At 39.6% G+C, this 21203-nt stretch overlaps 2 protein-coding genes across 8 annotated transcripts in view; one reads left to right on the forward strand and one right to left on the reverse strand.

Annotated features, from left to right (window-relative positions):
* The window catches only part of ripor3 (RIPOR family member 3), a 54518-nt gene extending 41961 nt beyond the window's left edge, over nucleotides 1-12557 (forward strand). For 5 of the 6 annotated variants that reach the window (XM_039611857.1, XM_039611859.1, XM_039611858.1 and 2 more), the window contains 14 exons: nucleotides 835-961; nucleotides 1212-1372; nucleotides 1669-1905; nucleotides 2572-2668; nucleotides 3538-3801; nucleotides 3891-4036; nucleotides 4115-4280; nucleotides 5301-5430; nucleotides 5628-5792; nucleotides 6754-6918; nucleotides 9080-9282; nucleotides 10791-10874; nucleotides 10996-11086; nucleotides 11195-12557. In XM_039611857.1, coding sequence (XP_039467791.1) covers nucleotides 835-961; nucleotides 1212-1372; nucleotides 1669-1905; nucleotides 2572-2668; nucleotides 3538-3801; nucleotides 3891-4036; nucleotides 4115-4280; nucleotides 5301-5430; nucleotides 5628-5792; nucleotides 6754-6918; nucleotides 9080-9282; nucleotides 10791-10874; nucleotides 10996-11086; nucleotides 11195-11295 — 2137 coding nt within the window. In that variant the 3' untranslated portion in view covers nucleotides 11296-12557. Of the gene's footprint in view, nucleotides 1-834; nucleotides 962-1211; nucleotides 1373-1668; nucleotides 1906-2571; nucleotides 2669-3537; nucleotides 3802-3890; nucleotides 4037-4114; nucleotides 4281-5300; nucleotides 5431-5627; nucleotides 5793-6753; nucleotides 6919-9079; nucleotides 9283-10790; nucleotides 10875-10995; nucleotides 11087-11194 lie in introns of those variants that run through there. The other variant, XR_005612994.1, reaches the window with a different exon arrangement.
* A 3227-nt stretch (nucleotides 12558-15784) lies between these two features.
* LOC116313705 (bladder cancer associated protein) lies at nucleotides 15785-19833 on the reverse strand. Of its 2 annotated transcripts, none has more exons than XM_031731477.2 (2): nucleotides 19691-19833; nucleotides 15785-17995 (listed from the first exon to the last, which is right to left on the reverse strand). In XM_031731477.2, the coding sequence occupies exon 2, from the start codon at nucleotides 17809-17811 to the stop codon at nucleotides 17548-17550; it is 264 nt and encodes an 87-aa protein (XP_031587337.1). In that variant the 5' UTR covers nucleotides 17812-17995; nucleotides 19691-19833; the 3' UTR covers nucleotides 15785-17547. The 2 variants fall into 2 exon arrangements, with proteins under 2 accessions (XP_031587337.1, XP_039467794.1); XM_039611860.1 differs by having other exon boundaries at nucleotides 19696-19805.
* Between the last annotated feature and the right edge of the window lie 1370 nt (nucleotides 19834-21203).

The raw sequence follows: 21203 nt of genomic DNA on the forward strand, positions 1-21203 counted from the left end.
ATTTCAGGCTTTAGAGGGGCCAGGTGGAGGACGTTTCACAGATCCTCCCCCTGGAGAGATGGAAAAATCACACAAAGCTGCACAAGGCTGCCAGACACACACACACACACACACACACACACACACACACACACACACACACACACACACACACACACACACACACACAAAGCTAAACAAAAGGCTGCTGTGGCCATACGCACACATACGCCCACTATGCACTTCTGTTAAGCTAATAAATAAGTAACATTTCACTGATTTCCCTTCGTTTCTCTTATGCATATAAAATGTATTTAATGTGGAAAAAATGGGTTCAGCAAATGCAAAAAGATGGAAAGAAAATGATTCATTGAAAGCCCAGATTAAGAAGAGAAAAGATTTTTAGTAAGCAGAATGTTTTTTTTTAAAATAAAAACCATTCATGCTCCAAATCACTTTTTTTTAATCAGATCTTTTTGATTGTTAATGATTACGATTTTTGTAAAATAAAAGTCAGAATCATAGCTTTAGCATATTATCATATCAACTTGAGAAGCACTGCACTTTTTGAGGAAACCACCCACTAATAATTATTTTCTCTAAATCAAACAGGCCATGAAAATTACAGTAGCAGTTAGCTCTTCACTTTGTGAAATGTTTCTAGATGTGAGGAAAGGTAACCAAAAAGGCCGCAACAGCATAAAACTTTGCAAAACTCTGAAAAGTAATTCATTAAACAGATGGCTAATGATCACGACCAGTTTGATACCAAATAGATAAAAACATATGTTTATACAATGCATATCATACAGTTTGTTGTGCAGTGTATAACCTTCTGTGTGCTAACACCTGCAGTCCATTTGACGGCACTGAGAAGCTGAGGCCGCTGTCTGGAAACAAGCAGTCAGTGTCCAGCAGAAAGAGTTCAGTGTACAGCTGGACGGCACCGAGTACCCCCTCCTTCACTGAGAAATACTTTATTGTACGTATATGTGCACACACATGCACGCACTCAGGGGTTTTATTAATGCAAAGCACATGTACTGGTAGCAGGATTCAGCATCAACCTTTTCATGTCAGTTCTGTTTTTATTCCCTGTTTTGTTATATTGCCAAGTTTGTTTATTGTGATATTACCAATCAAGTATATCCTAAGTTTTGCTTGCATTTTTATGTAAATAACTCGAATTCATAGCACACTCAGAAGACTGTTTATCCTATTACTTTTTTCAGTCTATGGTGCGTGAGCTGCGGGATCAGGAAGGTTCTCTTCCATCTCTGGTGCCCAAAAGTCATCCCAACAGAGGAGGAATGTCTCTGCTCAGCTACCTCTCCAACCCTTCAAACACCTCCATCGCATCAAGCCACAGTCCTCAGAGCCCATACACCCCGAGGTATGGCGTGTGAAGTTAAAAGGGTTCAAATGAAGGGAGCACAGTGGCTACAGAGACAATACGTGTTAGGAATATTAACTGTTTTGTATTCATCAGCTATAAAGCAGTGTTTAGCAGCATTTTTGGCTTGTTGCTGTACAGAATAAAAAACCTTATTTTAGATATAAGTAATAAGTGTAAGAAGTTAGTGCAACCATTCTGGCCTTTTGCTTTATTACACCGTTTTATTTGAATGTGGTGGAATTATCCAGCATCGTTATGTTAGTCATGACTGCTTTCTGGTCAACTGTCCACAGTCTCTCAAGGACTCACAGCTACCCTTTCAGCCCAAGTCGAGACACCAGTCTGGGAGGAAGTCGGACTCAGCTGTCGCTCGGAGAAGAAGAATCCCTGGAGATCTCAACAGAGGAGTCAGAGACGAAGAAGAGGGTGGACAAGAAGGTAGATGAGGAGAAGGAGGAGTGGGGAGTTGTGTTAGAGAGTCCATCCTTACCAGAAGAAAGTAAAACAGACTCCCTTATGACCTTACAGAGGTGAGGATTCACTCAAGAGAATACAATGTTTAAATATGTTTTTATTGGTTCCCAGAAGCAAAGAATTGTTCACATGTGAAAAGCAATTCAAGGAATACAGGCCATGACTACAGGAGTGAAACAGCATGTAACTGAGATGGAGGGGAAAATGATATATAATGATTGTGAGACAACCAGAAGGTGAGGAGGAAACGGAGCAAAGGCAGGAAGTACAACAACAAGATATATCTAAGCCTAAAGCCAAACAGGAAGTTACCATATTTAACTTACAAGTAAAAAAAAACAACTTTTTTAAAGATGCAAAACCCCACAATTTGAGATGAATCTCTTTTTTGAGTCAATACTTTTTTTTATTGATAATACTTGTTAAAGCTTCAAATTTAAAGTAATTAACAATGACAAGCAGTACTCCTAAAAGAGCCCTATATTGTGGAAAACGGGAACCTTCCTGTTGTTTATCTGTTCGTTATCTATTTTGGTGTAATATGAATGCCAAAAATCCATTTTAAAAATCACAGGTGACAGTCAGAACAGAGGATGAACAATGGCTATACCAACCCGGTTGCACGATGCAAAGACCCCTTAAACTTGGCCAGTGCAAGAGGAACAAACAGACTAGCACAATATTTCTAGACAGTAATAATAATGTTTCTACCTTTAATGCAGGTCGAGCACTCCAGACATCCTGAGAAAGAACACATGTGGAGAAGCAGAGCCTGAGACCCACAGCGTAGCCCCAAGTCAGGACACAGTCACTGGGCAGGTAAAGAGCCCACACTCGGGTCATAGAAACACTTTGTTGAAAGTCACTTTAAGACTGCAATGGTAAACGATAATTGAAAGACAAAAAAGCAGCTGTACCTGATATTTTGATGTATCGTCAGTCACTCTTCTGACAAGCAGAAATTTTACCACATTTGCATCCAGGAGTTGCTTCTGTCCTTGACCTCACTTTCTACTTGTTCAGAGTTCTATTTAAATGTGGGCTTGAGGGGGGTTGTTTTCACTTTTAAAAATAAGCTATTAATATATCTTATCTAACAATGACTGTACCTTCAGTGTCAGTTTCAGTGATGATTTGTCAAAATTGGATCTTCTGCTGTGTTTTGTAATTGTATATAAGAATGATACACGAGTGGTGACGTGAACACTGTGGGAACCCCTGAGAAACGGCACAAAACATTAAACGCAAAGACACGACAATTGATTTACTGCTGTTTCGCTTTAGCAGCTAATTATAAGAAATTAGAGTTAAAGATATTTCAGAGTCAGACAAATTTCAACCAGTTTTCTTGAAAGAAGACAAAGAACTGAGTGCATCTAAATGCTTGACTGCATGTTTTTCATTGAGGTGAAAAAATTTATTTATTCAACCTTCAATAAGACATTATGAAGCATTTTTGTAGTTGCTTTTTGCAGTTTTATCTCATTTTATGTGGCCTTTTCATTTTTCACCTTTTGCCATCTCCTTTCTGCTAGTCTGTGTTATTTTCCAGCTTCTTTCTTTTCTTCTTCTTTTCTTCTCTCACTGTGACAGCTTGTTAAAAACGTGTCCTTCTCAGTTTTGTCACCTCGTGTCTCTTTCGTCTGGTCTTCTCATTTTTAAACTCAGTTTTTCCTACTTTGTTCCAGGACTCCACAGATTGTGAGGAATACTCTGTCACAGCCTTGCCAACACCACCTTCTCAAACCCCAGCTGCACCGCAAACCTCGCCCACAGCAGCTGCTCCGACACCGGTGAGGCTGGGTGTGAGCGGGGTCCAACGTCATGCCCAGGCGCTCAGACTGGGAGCCATTATTGCAGAGCTGGAGAAAATATTACAGGATCAGAGCTGTGCTGACAAGGAGCTGAGAGCTCTGGAGCACCAGATACTGCATCTAGCCACCATACTGAAGGTAGCTGTGTGTATTTATACAAAAACTGTAGAAACGCCTGTAAACACACATGCTGTGAGTGAGCCTTCTCTTTCCTCATGTCTTACCAGAACGACCTGTCACTGCTGAGAAGCTCATCATCAGAGGAGACTCTGGCTGTTGAGGAGGTGCTGGGTAGCTTTGACTTTCTGTCAAACGACCTGAACGGAGATGATGACGCCTCCTGTTTGGGAAGCCTGAGACTGAAGGACAGTGGGTAAGTTCAGAGACAGAAACTTTAGTCCGCATCGACCTGTAAAAAGCCTGATCTATACATACTTTCTTTTCCCATCAGCATCAGTTCTTTCCAGCAGAGCACGCTGAGGATTCATGGCTTTCTCTCTCAAGGCAGCCAGTCGGCTTCTGAGGAAGAGCTAGTCATCACTCCTCTGACCTCTGGAAACTGGGGTCTTGATCAAGCTCTGGAGACTCACCTGGATATCTGTTGCATCCTGCTGCAGGTACAGAATCTTCAGTCTCTTTTATTTTCAGATACATGCTCACTTTACTTGAAATTCCATACTGAGATGCACACAACGGGTCAAACGTCTTCCCCTAAGCATTTCACATCGCTCTCTTTAACAAGTTCTTCTGAACAGTGCTGTTCATGTTTTTGTAGTAAGAATTTTGATAAATACATAAATCAGCAGTAACATTGTTACAGTAAACCATGTCTCATACTCATACTGATAGTTTATTAGCACCTAAAACATGACCCACAGAAAACTGGCAAATAGAAAGTGGAATTAGTGATCAAGTTATTATATGGGGTTTTTTTTCCACTCATAAGTGACTATTTGTCATATGGTGCCGTGTGGATAGTGGATAATTTAGCAGACCCAAATGCAGACATGTGAAGGCTGAAGTTGAATTCAAAGTGATTATTTAATGTTGAAGTTCAGAGATTAATAAAAGTCAAAACCAATAATCCAAAGACAGTTCAAAGTCCACAATCCTTATGTAAACAAGCACAGGCTAAACAGAGCTAGAGGACACAGCTATGGGGGTGACACAACAAAAAACAAAGGAAGATTGAGGCGATATATTTGCAAGAGGTGATGAGAGAAGAGGAAAGACGTGTGGGACTTGAACACAGCTGAAGACAGTAGCAAAATAAAACTGGGAAAGTAACAGCGGTGCAGAGGAGTAGGGTTAACACGGGGGGAGACTGAACAAGACAGGCGTACACAGAAAGACAAACACAGACTCAAACACTGATACAAGACTGGCACAGAACAGAACACAAAAAGGGAACAAACTAAGTCAAAACTTAACGTCTATAATAACTAAAACAAATGCTGAATCCTCGTGACCATGCTTGTTTAGTCTGATGGCAACCACTTACATTAAGTCCAGATATTTGGAGGCTACCGTAATCTGTTTCTTCCAGTGTACTGGATTACAAAATCCCTGACTCTCATTTATGTCAAACCTCCAACTTACTTTTCTAAATTAAACAAATGTGAACTCTGCTTCCTCAGATGATAAGAACAACCGACTTCACCCCGTCTAGAAGGGAGCTGCTGGAGGAAATGTCTCTCCAGGCTGAGGTCCTGGACAGAATCAGCTGTCTGCTGCTGGAGAAGAATGACAACATCTCCACACGAGACAGTTAGTGGAAAATCTGTAATCTAAGAACCACATCTGCAGTTAATGCATGAAACAAGACACATTATTTTATTCACGTTATTTTCAAAGCAAATGAGTAATAAATTGAGATTTTTTTTTAATCATAATGATCAATTTCACATTTTCATTAATAACCTTGTCCAGGTTCTTTTAGTGATTCTCCTTTTGTTCATCTTCAGTCCTCCCTAAGGCCCAGAGAACGAGAGGTGTGCTGTTGTTCTGGGAGGAGTGTGTGCACGACATCAGCTCTCCTTTCTGTTGCCACATAGACACCTTCACCAGGACGCTGAAGAAGCGTTACACACACAAGGTGAAGGCCAAGCAGCCCGGCCAATCAGAGAAAGGTACAAAAGCACCTCATCACCTTAACTACAAATCCTTAAACAAGTCTCAACCCATTTTTTGCTCAACAGTGGCCCCTGTGACCATGAGTGTTAATTAAAAGACAACGGGACATACAGTCCCGATCAAAAGTTAACTTCAGTTATCAACAAAAAAGTGGAGCTACTCATTTTTATTTTTTTATTTTTTTTTTTTATTTTTCAAGTGGTCTTAACTTTTGATCGGGACTGTATTTACAGACTCTCCTAAGTGGGATGATCAGGTGTCCCACTTTATGAAAGAATGCATGGCATTTTTATCTCACAGTGCCCCACACTGTAATAAACGTCAGGCTTTTATCCAGTGGCTATAAAAAGCAAGGAATGCTGTCACCATAGATTAAGTGCAGCTAATGTTTTACAGCTGCATATTATGAATCACTAGAAAGTGGCAAGGTTTGCAGACTTCAGAAAATATGAAGGAAATTGCCACAAATTTAAAAAAAGGTTGGGTGGATATCTTCTGAAACCGATCAGCAGCTGATCCAGAAAGTTTAAAAAACAAAACAAAACTACTGTAACTGTTACTGTGATAGAAAATGGAAAAGAATTTTGGCATGAGATCTTAAACGAAAAGTGGAAATATCTCAGTAAACTTCATAACTCTTTGAGAAAGTGAGAAAAATGTTCAGTAAAATAACAACTTGAGAAAAGCACAATTCGGATACAGCTGTTCAATTTGAAATTGCGCTGCTTGTGTATTTTGTGTACTTTGTGTACTAGACACCAGCTTATACTTAATATTTCTCAGCTTATATCATGAAGTCTCACTGTAGCTCAGACAATCTTCAGCGTGTTTATCCAATAATATCCAAAAATATAAAGCCAACTTAAAGCAGGTTTCTAAAGAACAATTTACTGTATTGTAATGTTGACTCAAAACCACCTTGATGTATTAATTTGATGTGTTTTACCTCCTCTGCAGTGTTTTCTCAGCTCTTGCAGCAGGTTCAGGCGGCCTGCCGGGTGGTGCCCAGCTCTCGGTCAGTCTGCAGCCCGGAGAGAGTCACCCTCTTCCAGCTGTCAGTCTACCTGAAGCGTTGGAATTTCCAGGAGCTTGGAGAGCACATCTCCCGCCTCTCAAAAGAAGGTAAAGCTTCAATTTACAAAGCTGTCAACAGATAAATATATCACTATTATCTACCTTAATTTTATTATTCGTTTAAAAACCTTTCGCGAAATAAACATATATCACAGTAAGTAATATTAGTAGTAGCCACATTGTATTTATAACTATGAAATATTATTACTGCATCTGCATATAAAACTGTTTCTTTGAGTTCTCAAAGCACCGTAGGACATTAAACATGGAATATTCATTTTCATATGAACCCATTTTAATAGTTTTATATTTGAAACTTTACAGTATTTATACAGACGTTATACATGGGAGGCATTTCCAAAGACTGTGTTTGGAGGTATCAGAAATGGGATGGTGTTATACTTCTAAGCTTCCAGAGATTCCAGCTCACTAAAGGCATCTGGACCATCTGTTAACTCTACAGCCAAATGTTCACCCCAAACAAACAGGGTGTGTTCTCTTGCATGCCTGTTTATGAGAAATATTTTGAGGTTTACATCTTGTGAGAATATTTCTTCAGTAGTGAAGAATAGTAAGCAGACCTTCAAAGGACTGTTTGAGGAAAATATGAGGAAATATTGAGTCTGCGTTAGGCGTGCATTTGTCATAGATGGGGTAAGGAGCCTGGAAATGCAGGATGTCAATAGTTTGAAGTAGTACTTGTGTTTAGTTCAGGGGGACACATGCCTCTGTAGAGGCTCAATAAATTTCAAGAACAAATACACAGTTCCTGGTGTCAAACTATAAACATGAGCACACAACAACTTTTCCACCTCCCCTTTGCTCTTTCCATTCCTCCACCTCCCCTTGTTCAATCTCCTAGATTTCGCTACAGTATACAGATGTCTTCTGTTTATTGAACTGCTAAACTGCATTTGGTTTGCATACCACTACACTGAAGAGAAAAACTGCTAAGACAACAACAGCATTTCTATGCTTGGTTCATTTGGGGACAAATAACTCCTGAAATAAATCTCAGTGGGTGGAGTTTACAAGACAAAGAAAGACAAAGAGTGCCAGAGAGATTAGATAAAACATCATTTACTTTTTATGCTGCAAAAACATTACACGATGTTCTAGTATGCAATAAAAATAAATAAATAAATAAAAATAAAATACAAGCATATTCTGTTCCATGATAATATTATGCATGTTGTGAATTGGGGCGTGTGGCCAGCAGAGAGTGGACCCAGGATGCATGACTCAGAATCACGGCTTTATTAACGCTGGTAAAAGGTGAAGGAAACAAAAAACAAAAACAGCAACTGAGCTGGGTAGGAACAGGGAGCCTAAATGGACTGATGGAAGCTACACACACCACAAGGGAGAGGCAGATGATATGTCCACAGGAGGAGAGAGTGGGAGGGCAGAGTGAGAGCATGGCTTAACAGAATCTGACGAGACGGGGGAACCAAAATTGAACATCACACACCCGAGATGGGGGACTATCAAAATAAAATGGGAAGTAATGCACACAGAGACCCAGCCTAAGGAACGCAAACTTGACACAGGGACTGGAGACATGACTGAGTGGGGAGACAAAAGGATGAAACACAGAGAGATGATAATGGGAACAGGAAGGGATAAACACAGGGACCAGGACTGAAGACATGTTTACTAGACATCCGCGGAGACAGGACACAGGGAGACCAGACGAAGACGAGGACATGACCGAGGAGACAAAAAGGGTGACAAAACGCGGAGATGAGGCTGAGACAGACTGGGCACAAAAGGAAACTAACATGGTCAATTAAGAAACCAAGAACTATAGTCAAACCTTAAAGCTTCAGAAAAAACATACTCAAGAACTAAAACATAAATTAAACTTCCAAAGAAATGGAACAGAAACTAAAAATACTGGAACAAAGGACCATGACGGTGCACACAAATATAATGTGAATACAGTACATGGAGAAGGAAACAGTTAAACCAAAAATATTATTATTATAATTATTAAATGAACGGTCCTCGTTTTCCTCTCCTTTTCCTGACCGGTTTCCATAAAGGGTGAACTTTAAAACTTTTCAGCCAACATGAATAAGTATGTTTCATAAAGATCATGAAATTTGAATGAAAGCTGCTAAATGGATGTGAGCCCCCTCACTCAGCTCACTCAGTGGCATGTTGTTTATTATTTTGTTGCTCATTATTATTCATTGGTGCATTTCAGAGTACATCCTCTCGGCCCTGAGTAGCCCCAAACGGCGGCGGGCTTTAAATAAGCTGAGGGGCCGGAAGATCACAGAGCTACTTCCACTGGGATGCACCCTGCAGACTCTCGCCTCCCTGCAGATCGACTCCAACCACAAAGTCTGCAAAGCTGCCACCAACTGCATCTCCAGAGCTGCTGGATACAAGGCCTTCAGGAACAAGGTACATCAAAACAAGTCGTCTTTTGCAGAGATTAATAATAATACTAAATTTTATATAGAGGCGCCCTTCAAGACACTCAAAGGCACCTTACAAGCAATGAAATATTAAAATCACAGTATGGATTAAATAACAATATGAAAACTCCATATGGGGAGTAAGGGCAACATGCAGAAAATCAGAGAGATGTAGAGGTGCGAGGTTATGGAGAGACTTGAACGTAAGAAACACAATTTTAAAATTAATGAGGTATTTTACAGCAAGCCAATGAAGGAACTCTCTGTGCATTTCCACTGGAGGAACTCGGGTCAATAAGTTCTAAGGGAATTGTTTTGTAGCCCACTTAGTGGATAATTCTTTCTGAAGGATTTGAACTTTATTGATTGTAGCTGTCATATCAAAGTCCAATGTAAATCCACGTTTTAATATTAGGGAAGGATTTGGGGTCCAAAACCTTGGTTTTTGACTACCAGTATGAATATCAATAAAACAAATGACCAGCGCTTTTATCCCAGGTGTGAGAGTGAGAGGTGGGGTAGACTTGAACTCGACAGCTTGTAAAGTGCTTTAGTTTATCACAGGCCTAACTGTCCCTTTGACTAACATTTCATTAACCTTAATTTGCTGCTGTTAATATTGTTATATCGACAGTTTGTGGTGCTTGGAGCTGAACAATTAAGCTATACTGCAGTTACTCTTATGACCACTTGAGGCTTGTTCCAAAAATGAGTCAATCCCCATTGACTTCCATGTTAAAATGTCTAATTTTACAGCATTAAAAAAGCATGCTTACAGCCTGGTACAAAAGAACATTTTAGCCTTTGTCAGTGATTCTTCCTTTTATAGCAACATATAAAAGTTTAGGGGTTTTTTTTTTATAAATTGTCTAATTTGCATACTGGTAAGGCTTAAAGTTAGGGTATTGTTGCTTGTACTCATATTTGTACTGACAGTGGGAGCTGTAGCCATCTCCACCTTTGAATTCCAGTCACTGAACTGGACTTCTCCAAGATCTAATGTGCTGTTTGGAGCCTTTTGAATTATTTTAATTGAGTAATCTGACACATAATATGGTCTGCTTTGATGTACGACCTAAACAGATGTGCTTCTGTTATCGTTAGTGCTTTTAGCCTGTTACAATTAACAGTTATGTGTATTGCACCCATTCAGTTTATTAAAGCAGCTTGATAAGTTTGCTGGCATTAGCTGATAAGTTAGCATTCCACCCTCCTGTCCAGATGTGGTAACTTCTGGCTCCAAAAAAACCCAACAACAACAACAACAAAAAATGGTGGCAGCAACATCACTGATCCAAAACCAGTGGTTATGTTACAGTGGCCACAGCCATCTTTTATGTACAGTTAATGATGCCAATCCAGCAGTATAAGTAACACCTCGTGTGTGTGTGTGTGTGTGTGTGTGTGTGTGTGTGTGTGTGTGTGTGTGTGTGTGTGTGTGTGTGTGTGTGTGTGTGTGTGTGTGTGTGTGTGTGTGTGTACTTTCTTCTTCAGGCAGTGCTTTACTACACAGAAAGCCTGAAAAGTATTGATATTAAAATCCAGCAGAGCTCCTGTTTGGCTCTCAAATGCCTCCGGGTAAGCAGAACACAACTCTACACAGTCACAGCAGCACTCAGAAGTCCAGTTTTCAGAAATGTCTGTTTTTTATCAGCTAGCATAAGTGTTTTGTTGTTTTTGTTTTGTGTTCTTCTGTCAGGCGACAGAGAGTGTGGACCACATAGCAGATTTATGGAGATCAACAGATGAAGATCTGCGTAGTGCTGCCAGAGAAACTGTCCTCTCCTTTGGTACAAGCGTTATCCCTTTTCATTCACAGGGTTTTTGTTTGTTTTTTTTATATATACATATATTGTATTTTATTTCTTTTATTACTTTTTCTTCCAATCTGTCTGCAGGTAAAAAGGGATACCAGGCCTACCAGAGGATGGACCAGCTAGACACTGAGATGCAGGATGAGGCTTACCAGAACCAAGAGACTGAGATTACGATTTTATAGGAAACAGATCTGGATCAAAGAATGGGCACAAATGTTGTAATGATGCCCGCCAAGAGACTAAAACCAAGCCTATGTCAAAATGGAGAAAGTTTACGAATCTGTCAGGACGCCGCACCTTCTGGGAAAACTTAATTTTCTTTTACGAATCTGTGGTGCGTGTGCTACCAGAGAAACAACTGCAGAGGAAGATCTTATGATGGAGACTTCAGCTTTCCCTGGATGGATCATTCACTCACTGATGTTGATTAATGACTTTTTATTTCTCCTGTATTGTTTTACTCAGAATTTGAATTTATTTTTGTTAGATATGTAGAGTTTTTCTTAAAGAAGACGTCAGCTGTAGTCTGACTCTTTTCTAGTGCTGGGAGTTTTTTCACCAACCAGTCGATATGACTGTCTTATTGGGACATGAAGGATAAATATAATATTATTTTACATAATCTTGCAAGCGCGCGTGTGTGTGTGTGTGTGTGTGTGTTTAGAGCAATAATCGGCTACAATAAAACAAAAAATATCACATGAATATTAAACCCTGGCAGATTAATGAAATCCAGATTAACAGCCTCTCCTGTCTGTGAGAGCTGAGTCTTGAATTAATTTTAAACAAGAGGAGTCTACAAATCAAGTTATGTCACGCTACCCATTTTTCTAATCATTTTTAATTTTTTTTAAGGAGAAAAAAATTCAAATATATCTGAAAACAAATGCAGTCTTTCAGGTTTTATATTCAGGACAATTCCTTTTTTATATATTTTCACATGCAATTCTTCTTTGACAAAATGGATGTTTAGACAAAATTGTTCATGTTGGTGAAGGAAAATATTTGGCCTGCTGCCTTTGTGCCATCACAGAAACGGAGATCTCTGCTGGCCTCTGCTGGCTGTTCTCATATACTGGAGCTGGAGAGGGACCCGAGGACACGTTTGCCTGCCACAGAATAGATTTGGCTGTGGTTAGAGTGACCTAGGACCTCACTGACCAGACTGTTTGTGATGCCGTGGGAAGAAAGCTGCTGCCAACAGCAAAGCAGTTTAAGTTGTGGCATAAAATGACATTTTTCTTCAGCCTTATTGTGTCCATGAGAACTCTGCATCAACTTTAAGGAATCATGTTTGAAGAATCTGCTTCATGGATTGAACACAGTGTTTGTTTCTTCTGTTTTGTTGATAATAGGATGCAGAATCATTTAGCTTCCTGAAACAAAGAAAAATCCTACAAAATCTTAAAAACTGTGTTCAGTAAGAAGCAGAGCTGCGCTTTAACCATGTTTGAATTCTGTGTCTTTTGTTTTAGCCCCCTCCCACACGACCAGATGGTGCACGATTTGCACTTCAGGAGAGTTTACACAATCGAGAGGAAAAGATTTCAAAGTCATCTTTGTACACAGATAACATACCATCACCCCCTCTTTTGCAAAACTCTCACAGTCTGACTGAACACAAGTTATTTGCTGGTCTTTGGTAGTTTTCCAGGTTCTGAATCTTTGAAATCAAAATGTTTTCAAGGCTGCTTTGAAAAGGTTGAGAATGAGAAAAATCAATGTGCTGAGAAAGCTTTGAAAACAAACAGGAGGGCAAAGGAAGTAAGAGCAGAAGGAATAAATGTGCTCACACTAGGTGAAGAAACAAGGCAACATACGGACATTTATGACATGTGCTAAAATGATTTCAATTTATCTGTTAGCAACCATAATTTTTACCCCCAGATGCCTGAAAAGGTTAATTTGGCCATGGTCATATCAAACAATCCCTGGATGGCAGATTTGTAAACAAAGATTTTTAGTAAGTGGAATAAACACATACAAAAGTGGAAGAGCAGGCATAGTGCTGGTCAAAATGTCACACAAGACAAAGTGAAAACTTTCCTCTCGGCATAAAAATTAAGACACATATTTATAAGGAGCAAATATTTGTTCCTAAAATTGGGGATTCCAACCAAGACTTTGGTCATTTCTTTGAACTGTTTACCCAGAGCTAACAGCAGGACATGGAAACTGAATTTCAGTTTATTTTGAGTCAGATTTATTGCAGTTAAAGAATGAACTGAGGAGACTTGCCGATCTGGAGATGGCAGCGGAGCAGGAAAAGCAGATTCAGTTCAAAGACTTGGTGTGGGCATCTGAGATCAATATTTAACCACAGCTGAGCAGGAAAACCTGAAGCACAGGGAGAGACGAGTTACCTCAAACTTAAAGCACAGGAAAACCACAAAACTGAAAGGTGGTCGAAGCATCGTCACGACATGAGTGACTAAACTATATCACAGCCAGTGGAGCAGCTGGGTTGGATAAGGCTCAGGTGTGCAGGTTGATTAATCTGGTGGACTGTACCCACAGAGAGGAAGAAAAAGACAGAGACAGGGAAGAACAAACAGGAAACAGGAGCAAGCATAAAAGAAGAGCAGTACTGCATCTGTGTATAAATGGTTACTGAGATGTATTTAAGACTTTCTGGTGCATACCATATTTACACAAGTGGAAACAAAGGATGAGCATCATCCTCCTGTGCTGAGAAATATATGAAATATTAAAAGAATAAATGACCCGCCCTCTTTTTCAAACACTTTCAAACACTAAATGAAAAATTAAATATAAATAATATAAATTAACCTCTACAATAAAAAAGTTAACAAGTGACAATTTAAGTTCATTTCTAGCATTAGAAGAACTACAGCATGGCAGATATGTTCAAATAAAATAAAATTGCAATAGTAATAATTACATCATCTCCACAGATGATTTAAAAACAAATAAGGAATGGTTGGTTAGTTTTGATGTGTACAATCATGGAGAATAGGTCATGTATTTAGTCTGATTTATGAACACAGAGGTCTGTAGGTCTGATTGTGAAAGATACTTATGTTGTCTGACTTTAACTTGGACTTCCTCTGCTGTTGTAAATGTAAAGGCTGCACTCTGGCCTGGGAAACATGACAAACAATATTTTTTTATGTAATAAAAAAACTGATTTCTTTGAAGATGTCTTTTCATCTTCAAGAATCAATTGTGTTTTTAATGAAACCCAGTTTGTGGCATACAATGGAGAAACGTTTACATTTTTAAATCACAAATGTTGAAAGAAATACAGGAGCTCCAGTTTCTTTGAAGAATTATGAATTCATTGTGCATCAGTGCTTGATTTGTAAACAGGCGATACTTTCTGAGCTCTTTCAGGAGCAAGAAAACAGAAAAGGAGGTGAAAGCTGATGCTAATTGCTTTGGGGAATAGGAGCACATCCTTTGCTTTGCTTGCAGTTCAGTTGCATCATTATCATCATATGAAAAGCACTTCCAGTTCTAGTTTCCCATCATTAGTCAACCTGTTTGAACCTTGTACAACAGTGGTGCATATAACATGAAACCATGCTTCCACTGGTCACACATGTTTTTAGTAAACAGGCTGTTTGCAGGGTGCACCACGACCAAAATCAATTAGCATAATACAGCCTAATACAGTCTTCCTGCAGGAAGCAACCATGAGAAGATGGTGAGCAACAACGCCCAGGTAAGCTGTGATCTTTAATCAATGATCAGTTGATACTAAGAGGCCAAATTGTACTAATTATACCTGATTCCATCACTCCGCTTCTACCAATCTGAGCTACTGATACAAGGTAGGATGGATCCACACCCCTGTGTTGTTAATGCCAAATTCTGACCCTACTATCCAAATGTCGCAGCCTGTTGCAGCAGGCAACATTTTTCCAATCCTCTGTCCATTTCTGATGAATCCCTGTGAATTCAGGGTCCTGTTAGTAGCCGACACCTGGTGTGGTCTTCTGCTGCTGTAGCCCATCAGCTTGAGAATTCTGAAATGCTCTTCTGCATACCTTGATCGTAAAGAGTCGTTACATGAGTTACTGTTGCCTCCCTTTCAGCTCAAATCGGTCTGGTCACTCTCCAACATCAATGATTTGGACTGGACTAAATATTTTTGTCTCTCTGCACCATTCTTGAAAACTGTAAAGATGGTTGAGTGGGAAAACACCAGTATATCACCGACATGTAGCTCATCCTGTCACCAACTATGAATTACTTCACCATTCTGGTGCTGAGTTTAAATCTTAGGAGTTCATCTTCAGCATGTCTGCATGCCTAAATGCACTGACTTGCTGCTGTGTGATTGGTTGACTCAATAATTGTACTGAGCAGCTGAACAGGTAGCCTGCTCAGTCGGCGTGTGTGTTCCTCAAGCTCGGGAGTCTGAGGACCCTGCGCAGCATTTTAGCTGTCCTACGACTGCACTCTTCTGGACAGAGATATCTGATGTGTCCCTGGAATCTGTTGGAGCCCAGTTTTGGCGTTACAAGTACAGATAGGTCTGGATCACTTTTTTTCTCTTGACACATGGAATCATTTTAAAATTGCACTTTATATTTAATGTGTCATCTTCATCTAATATTTAGACATGTGACAAATATGCAAAAACAATTTGCAACACAATTTTCCTCCTGAAACAAACAAAAAACAGCAAAATGCAAAGCAGAACTCTTATTTGCATTTATTTTTTAATCAAAATACCTTTTTTTGTTTGACACAGAACCTCACACAGTTTAACACATAAGAGGGAAAACTTTATTTAAATTAAAACCAAAGCAAATATGTTGCAGTGAACGCAATGAGCACTGCCACAGGAGGCCACACACACACACACACACACACACACACACACATTCCAACAGGTACAGAGTATAAACACCTTAGCCTGTGTCTGACAGCTAAACTTAACACTTACAGCAGTGACACCTGTGGAAACTCCAATCCCCTGTGAAAATTTTAAACCAGTTCTTCAGCCAGCACTCTGTATTGCTCATTGTTGCTGGAAATGCTGACCATAGCCGTTGTGTTTCCTTGTGTATTGCCACATTTTTACACTTATTAGCATGTCATGACCACAAAGAATGCACACCCATTGCACATTACAGAAAACTCTTTCATTCAACTACACATCCAGATTTTTCTACCCTTTGGAAACTTTCAGCGTTTTTAACTTATTCAAAATTTGGGTGTCATCTTGGCGCTTGGGGAAAAAAAACACAAAAAAGACTTAGAGCAACTCATGCAAATTGCAAAAGAAAAAGAACAGAAACAAAAAAGATCAGATGGCAGTAGGGAAGGTCACACTGAGGCAGGACGATGAGGAGCAGCTGTAGAGCACAGTGGGTAATAACGTGGTAGGTCCTCAGCTCTAGTTCACCTGTTTGAGGTGTGTTTGAGTAGAAGTGCGGCAAAGGGGGGACATATTCACAGCGTAGTTACTGATTGTCCAGTGTCTGTGTACTCGCCTTGTGGAGCATTACATGTGCAGAGCCAAAGTGGTGACAGAGTTTGGCCATCCGGGGCTGTCAGAGGTGTGATGCTCCTGTTTTTGACTACAGTTTAACACTACCTGGCGTATAAAGTTTGTTGAGTAAGTGATCGTGGCTGACGTAGCAGTTTTCAGAGGGGTTAAGTGATTTTTGGCAGTTTTAAGAAGCAAAGTATTTTCAGTCTAAAAAGACGAGCCATCGGGTTTGGGGAGAAAGTGAAATCTCTTGTAGACGTAAATCGGAACACTGAACTGGAGTGTGATTTTCATTATGCTAATTTACGCTTCCTTGCATCCTCTCACTTCCCTTGACCCAGAAACCGTTCCTCCTCTGCCATCATGGAGGATTTTCCATCCCACTATAAAAACCTCAGTCAGAGGTTTTGAGCATCTTTCTCTCCCATCCTCCGTTTGGCAGTAGCTAAGACACAAGGAACAGACAAGTTAGCATAATGCAAAGCACCCACCCCTGTGACTTTAAGTTAATGTCACATGTAGGTTATACTGTATACTTTTTTTAATTTTTCATTCATGTGCTGGAATGAAAGTTGGTCAATGTGAAATTCTTTTTCCCTCAGCATCAAGTCAAGTTCATGCATGTCTTTCCCTTTTCATTTCAAGTTTGGATCCCTCGCCTTTGCTGCCTGTTAGATAATAGGACACATAATGTGACCTCTGGCACCCTTTCCCATTCCTCAAATTCTTCTTTACAGCATTAAGAAAGAAAAAAGAAAAGACAACGTTCATAACCCCTCCAAGACCAGCTCTTCTTCTTTAGTTTGTCTTTGGCTGAACACTCTTGGTATTCCCCTCCAGCAATTTTCACCACTAAGCATGGCAGTATCTTTCTACAATAATTTCTCAGCATTGCCTTACACTCCTGCTCCCTCCACCTCCACCTCCTATTCCTGGTGCTGCTGCTGCTGCTGCTGGTGCTCCTCCTCTCCTAGGTCCCAACAATGGCTGGGTCGTGGGCAGCATCCGGGAGTGCAGCATCCTGGCAGTGGTAAAGGAAGCAGTTGCCCCAGCAACTGTAGCAGATGAGGAAGAGAGCAGCCAGGAAGACCAAGGCACAGATGGTGCAGGGCTTTCTCTCCAGCAGGAAGCTGAGCAGGTAGAAGCCCATGAACATGGAGTGGTTGAACCACAGAGCTGGGTTCAGCGGCTTGGGGATGAGCAGCACGGGGAGCAGCCACTGAAGGCAATACATTGTCTCTTTTTGGAAGGAGGCAGAAGATGTTTTCTGTTTCAGATCTATGAATGAAGGGTCTCTGATAGGTTCAGAGTGGAGGCGACAACAGCTCTTCGCAGATGTGGGAGCGTTCCTCTATCCAACAGAGCTGGGATGATGCAGAAAGATGTCAAAGCAGCCAGATGTTACCATCAGGTCATCCCTGCACAGGACGGTGAAAAGAAAACTCATAATCTGGGCAAACAGAGCTCAACATATCTATCTGAGCTTCCTCTATTTTAATACGGGCTTTTGGGGAGTGACGACACAATCTACCTTCATACAGTCAGAGTCTGTTCATCTTACGTTTCCTGTTATTTTCAGCTTCTTGATAAAGAAAAACATATTTTAGGTTTCAGTATGTCAAAGCCTACATAAAAAAACTGATCTTTCTATATGTCAGCATAACTGTGATGGACCTTTTTTGTTTTTATTTTCTGATATTTTATAATACAATCAAATAAATGTTAAAAAAAAAAAGTTATTTAATTCACACTTTTTATACATGCTGTTTTGGAACTTTTTGTTGTTTTGTGCCAATAAATAATTCATACAGGAGATATGAAGAAAAATAAAGTGTTCTCCCTACGTAAAACATGACATCAGTTGAGTGTCCTTCTCACCTCCTCTTCAAGCCAACTCTTGAATGGTAATATTATTAGAACCACTTCTTTAGTAACATTCACATGCCTGCATCTTTGGCAAATATTAAACGTGGGTACACAAACACTCCAGGACACAAGTTAAAGTTAAATTAGAAAAACATAACAGTCAAAACACGAAGCAGATAAGTGTAACACTAATGTGAGGAGTGACACTCGCCTCACACAAAATCCTAATCAGTGACCCAGCCCTTGTTAATGCCTCCCGAAAGTAAACATTTACTCAACTATTAGTGTGCCAACTTCCTTAAAGGGCCTAACACACCGAGATCAGCTGCTCGGCTAATGTCAACTACCTGCGTGGTTATCTTCAGGCCTCCAAGCACATTAACAAAACTTACTTCGCCTTATTTAATGTGGGGGGGGGGGAAAAAACAAAGTGCGCTGGGTTTAACAGGACAGTGGCTGCTTTCTTTCAATAACTAAACCAGCTGGCAGTAGCTGACTGTCAGGGACAGCTGCTCGCTCTCTGATTGCCACATGACCACCTAACTTTAAAATATACCTACGACGTTATGAATGTCGCTGCTGTTAACCCTCTGCTTAAATGCCTGCTGCTTTGGTTAACATTAGTTTAATTCAAGGGCAGCTCTTACGCTTTGCTACCTGGTTAGCCTCCATGTTAATATAGGAAATTTAGTTTTCATACAGTGATCCTCTCCGGGTAAGACTTCTCTACAGTCTGGAAAGGGCAAATCAGACTATTTGAAAAACAATAATGGACCAATTTAATGTTGCCAGACATAAATCTGGGAGCAGAAGCGTAGACCGCAACAGGACAAAATATTTTTGCTTTTGACACAATGTAAGTGCAGCGAGTTGTTTTTATTAGAGCGTAATTAAATGTATTTATCCGGCTAACCTGTTCCGCGAAAACACATTGCAGTGGGCGGTAACGTTCGTTAGCTATAAGCTGCTTTTTAAATAACCATTAAAAAAACTGAAAAAGTCGGATTTGTTTGTAACAAAAAAGACAATATTTGAGTCTTGGCATAGACACCCTGTAAGTAATGGGACAGGCCCCCGTGTAGCGCTAGCTATGAACGGAGGACTGCATTAACAACAGCATGCACCTGAGGCTAACCAGCTAAGTTAGCTTAGAAAACAAACGTTTACTTCCGCTATCGAGAAAAACCAGAGTCTGTAAAGGTGGGCACCTGTATTACAATCCAATTATAAATTATTATGAAACAAACCTGACATGTTTTGAGCTCATTCTCAGCAAAAATAAACCACCGGTATCATCTCCGTTTCATCAACCGACTGCGTACGTAGCTAACTAGCATTAGCGTTAGCTTGAAGGACCCGTGTTGAGGTAGAGCGAAGAAGTTTAGGTGTCTGTGACGTGCCTGATTATATTTAATAACTTACTGTTCGTAACTTTACTTGGGCCAAATATGATATTGTTAAGTTTGGTGTATTAATATAGAATAAACTTCTCGAATTCTTCTGTGATAATATTTTGATTGCTGGAGAGTTTTCCTGTATTTATAAAATCTGTTGTTAAAAAAAACGTTTAGTCCATTTAAGTTTTTATCAATTACCTTTTCTGCTTTTTTGTTGTGTGCTGTTATTCTTTGCTCCTTGGATCATTTGATGAATATGATTTGCAAATAATACCCATTTATTTATTTGAAAATTGTTCAATAAAGAGAAAAAACAAAAACTCAGAACAGCTTATACAGATTCGATGAGCGCTGTGCAGTGGACGGTGATTTAAGAATCACTCAGGCCTGAAATATCTTGTTCCTTGTGCCACAAAGCCACATTGTCGCACTGGCTGACATTTTCTAACAAATATGGTAGTCAGTGGTTTGATCACACACCCTGCTTCTGGATAACTAGATTAACAAATCCGCATCTGAAAATAAACCCCCCAGAATATGATATTTACTCTGATTTAAGTGAAAATTGTTAGAAATGCAGGTGTTGAGACACTGTTTTACCCAAAGTATGTATTCATGATTGATTTTAAGACTCTGATCTTAAGTAGCGGCTACAGGAAAGTTAGGAAAGTCTAAATACCATACCAGGCAAGACCCCAAGTACAAGCTGTGTAAAAATGTCCCTGAGACAATCTAGTACATAACAGCAGGGTGCAAGATGCTAGCATGCAAGGCATACATGGAACACTGTAACCAAGTAGCCGGCATAGTATACAGGAACATGTGTAGCCATTATGGCCTGGGAGTCAACCGTCCAGACTCTAAGTTAACTTTTTCAGGGTCTTTACTGAAATCAACAATAGCTTATAAATCATGATGTTTTTGTTAGTGTTTAGGGTGGTTGTCCTATGGAACGCCAGGACTGCCATAATGAAATAATTAAATACACCATTAAATAATTAATTAAATGTGGAAATAATTAATTAAAATTGGAATTAATTAATTAAATAAATAGTTATGACACATGTAATTAATTAATTATTGACACATTTAATTAAATATTTATGTATTTCACATTTTAATTAATTATTGACACATTTAATTAATTAATTATTGACACATTTAATTAATTATTTATGTATTTCACATTTTAATTAATTATTGACACATTTAATTAATTATTTAATGATATATTTATTTATTTCATTTTGGCAGTCCTGGCGCCTGGCTCTCACCATGAATTAATTTTATCTGTCAGCCTCACCCATCAAACCCACGGGGCGGGGTTAACGCTGCCCATGCAGCTTCTCTAACATTTGATTGG

The sequence above is a fragment of the Oreochromis aureus genome, linkage group 5 (genome assembly GCF_013358895.1).
Source record: "Oreochromis aureus strain Israel breed Guangdong linkage group 5, ZZ_aureus, whole genome shotgun sequence".
NCBI lineage: Eukaryota > Metazoa > Chordata > Actinopteri > Cichliformes > Cichlidae > Oreochromis > Oreochromis aureus.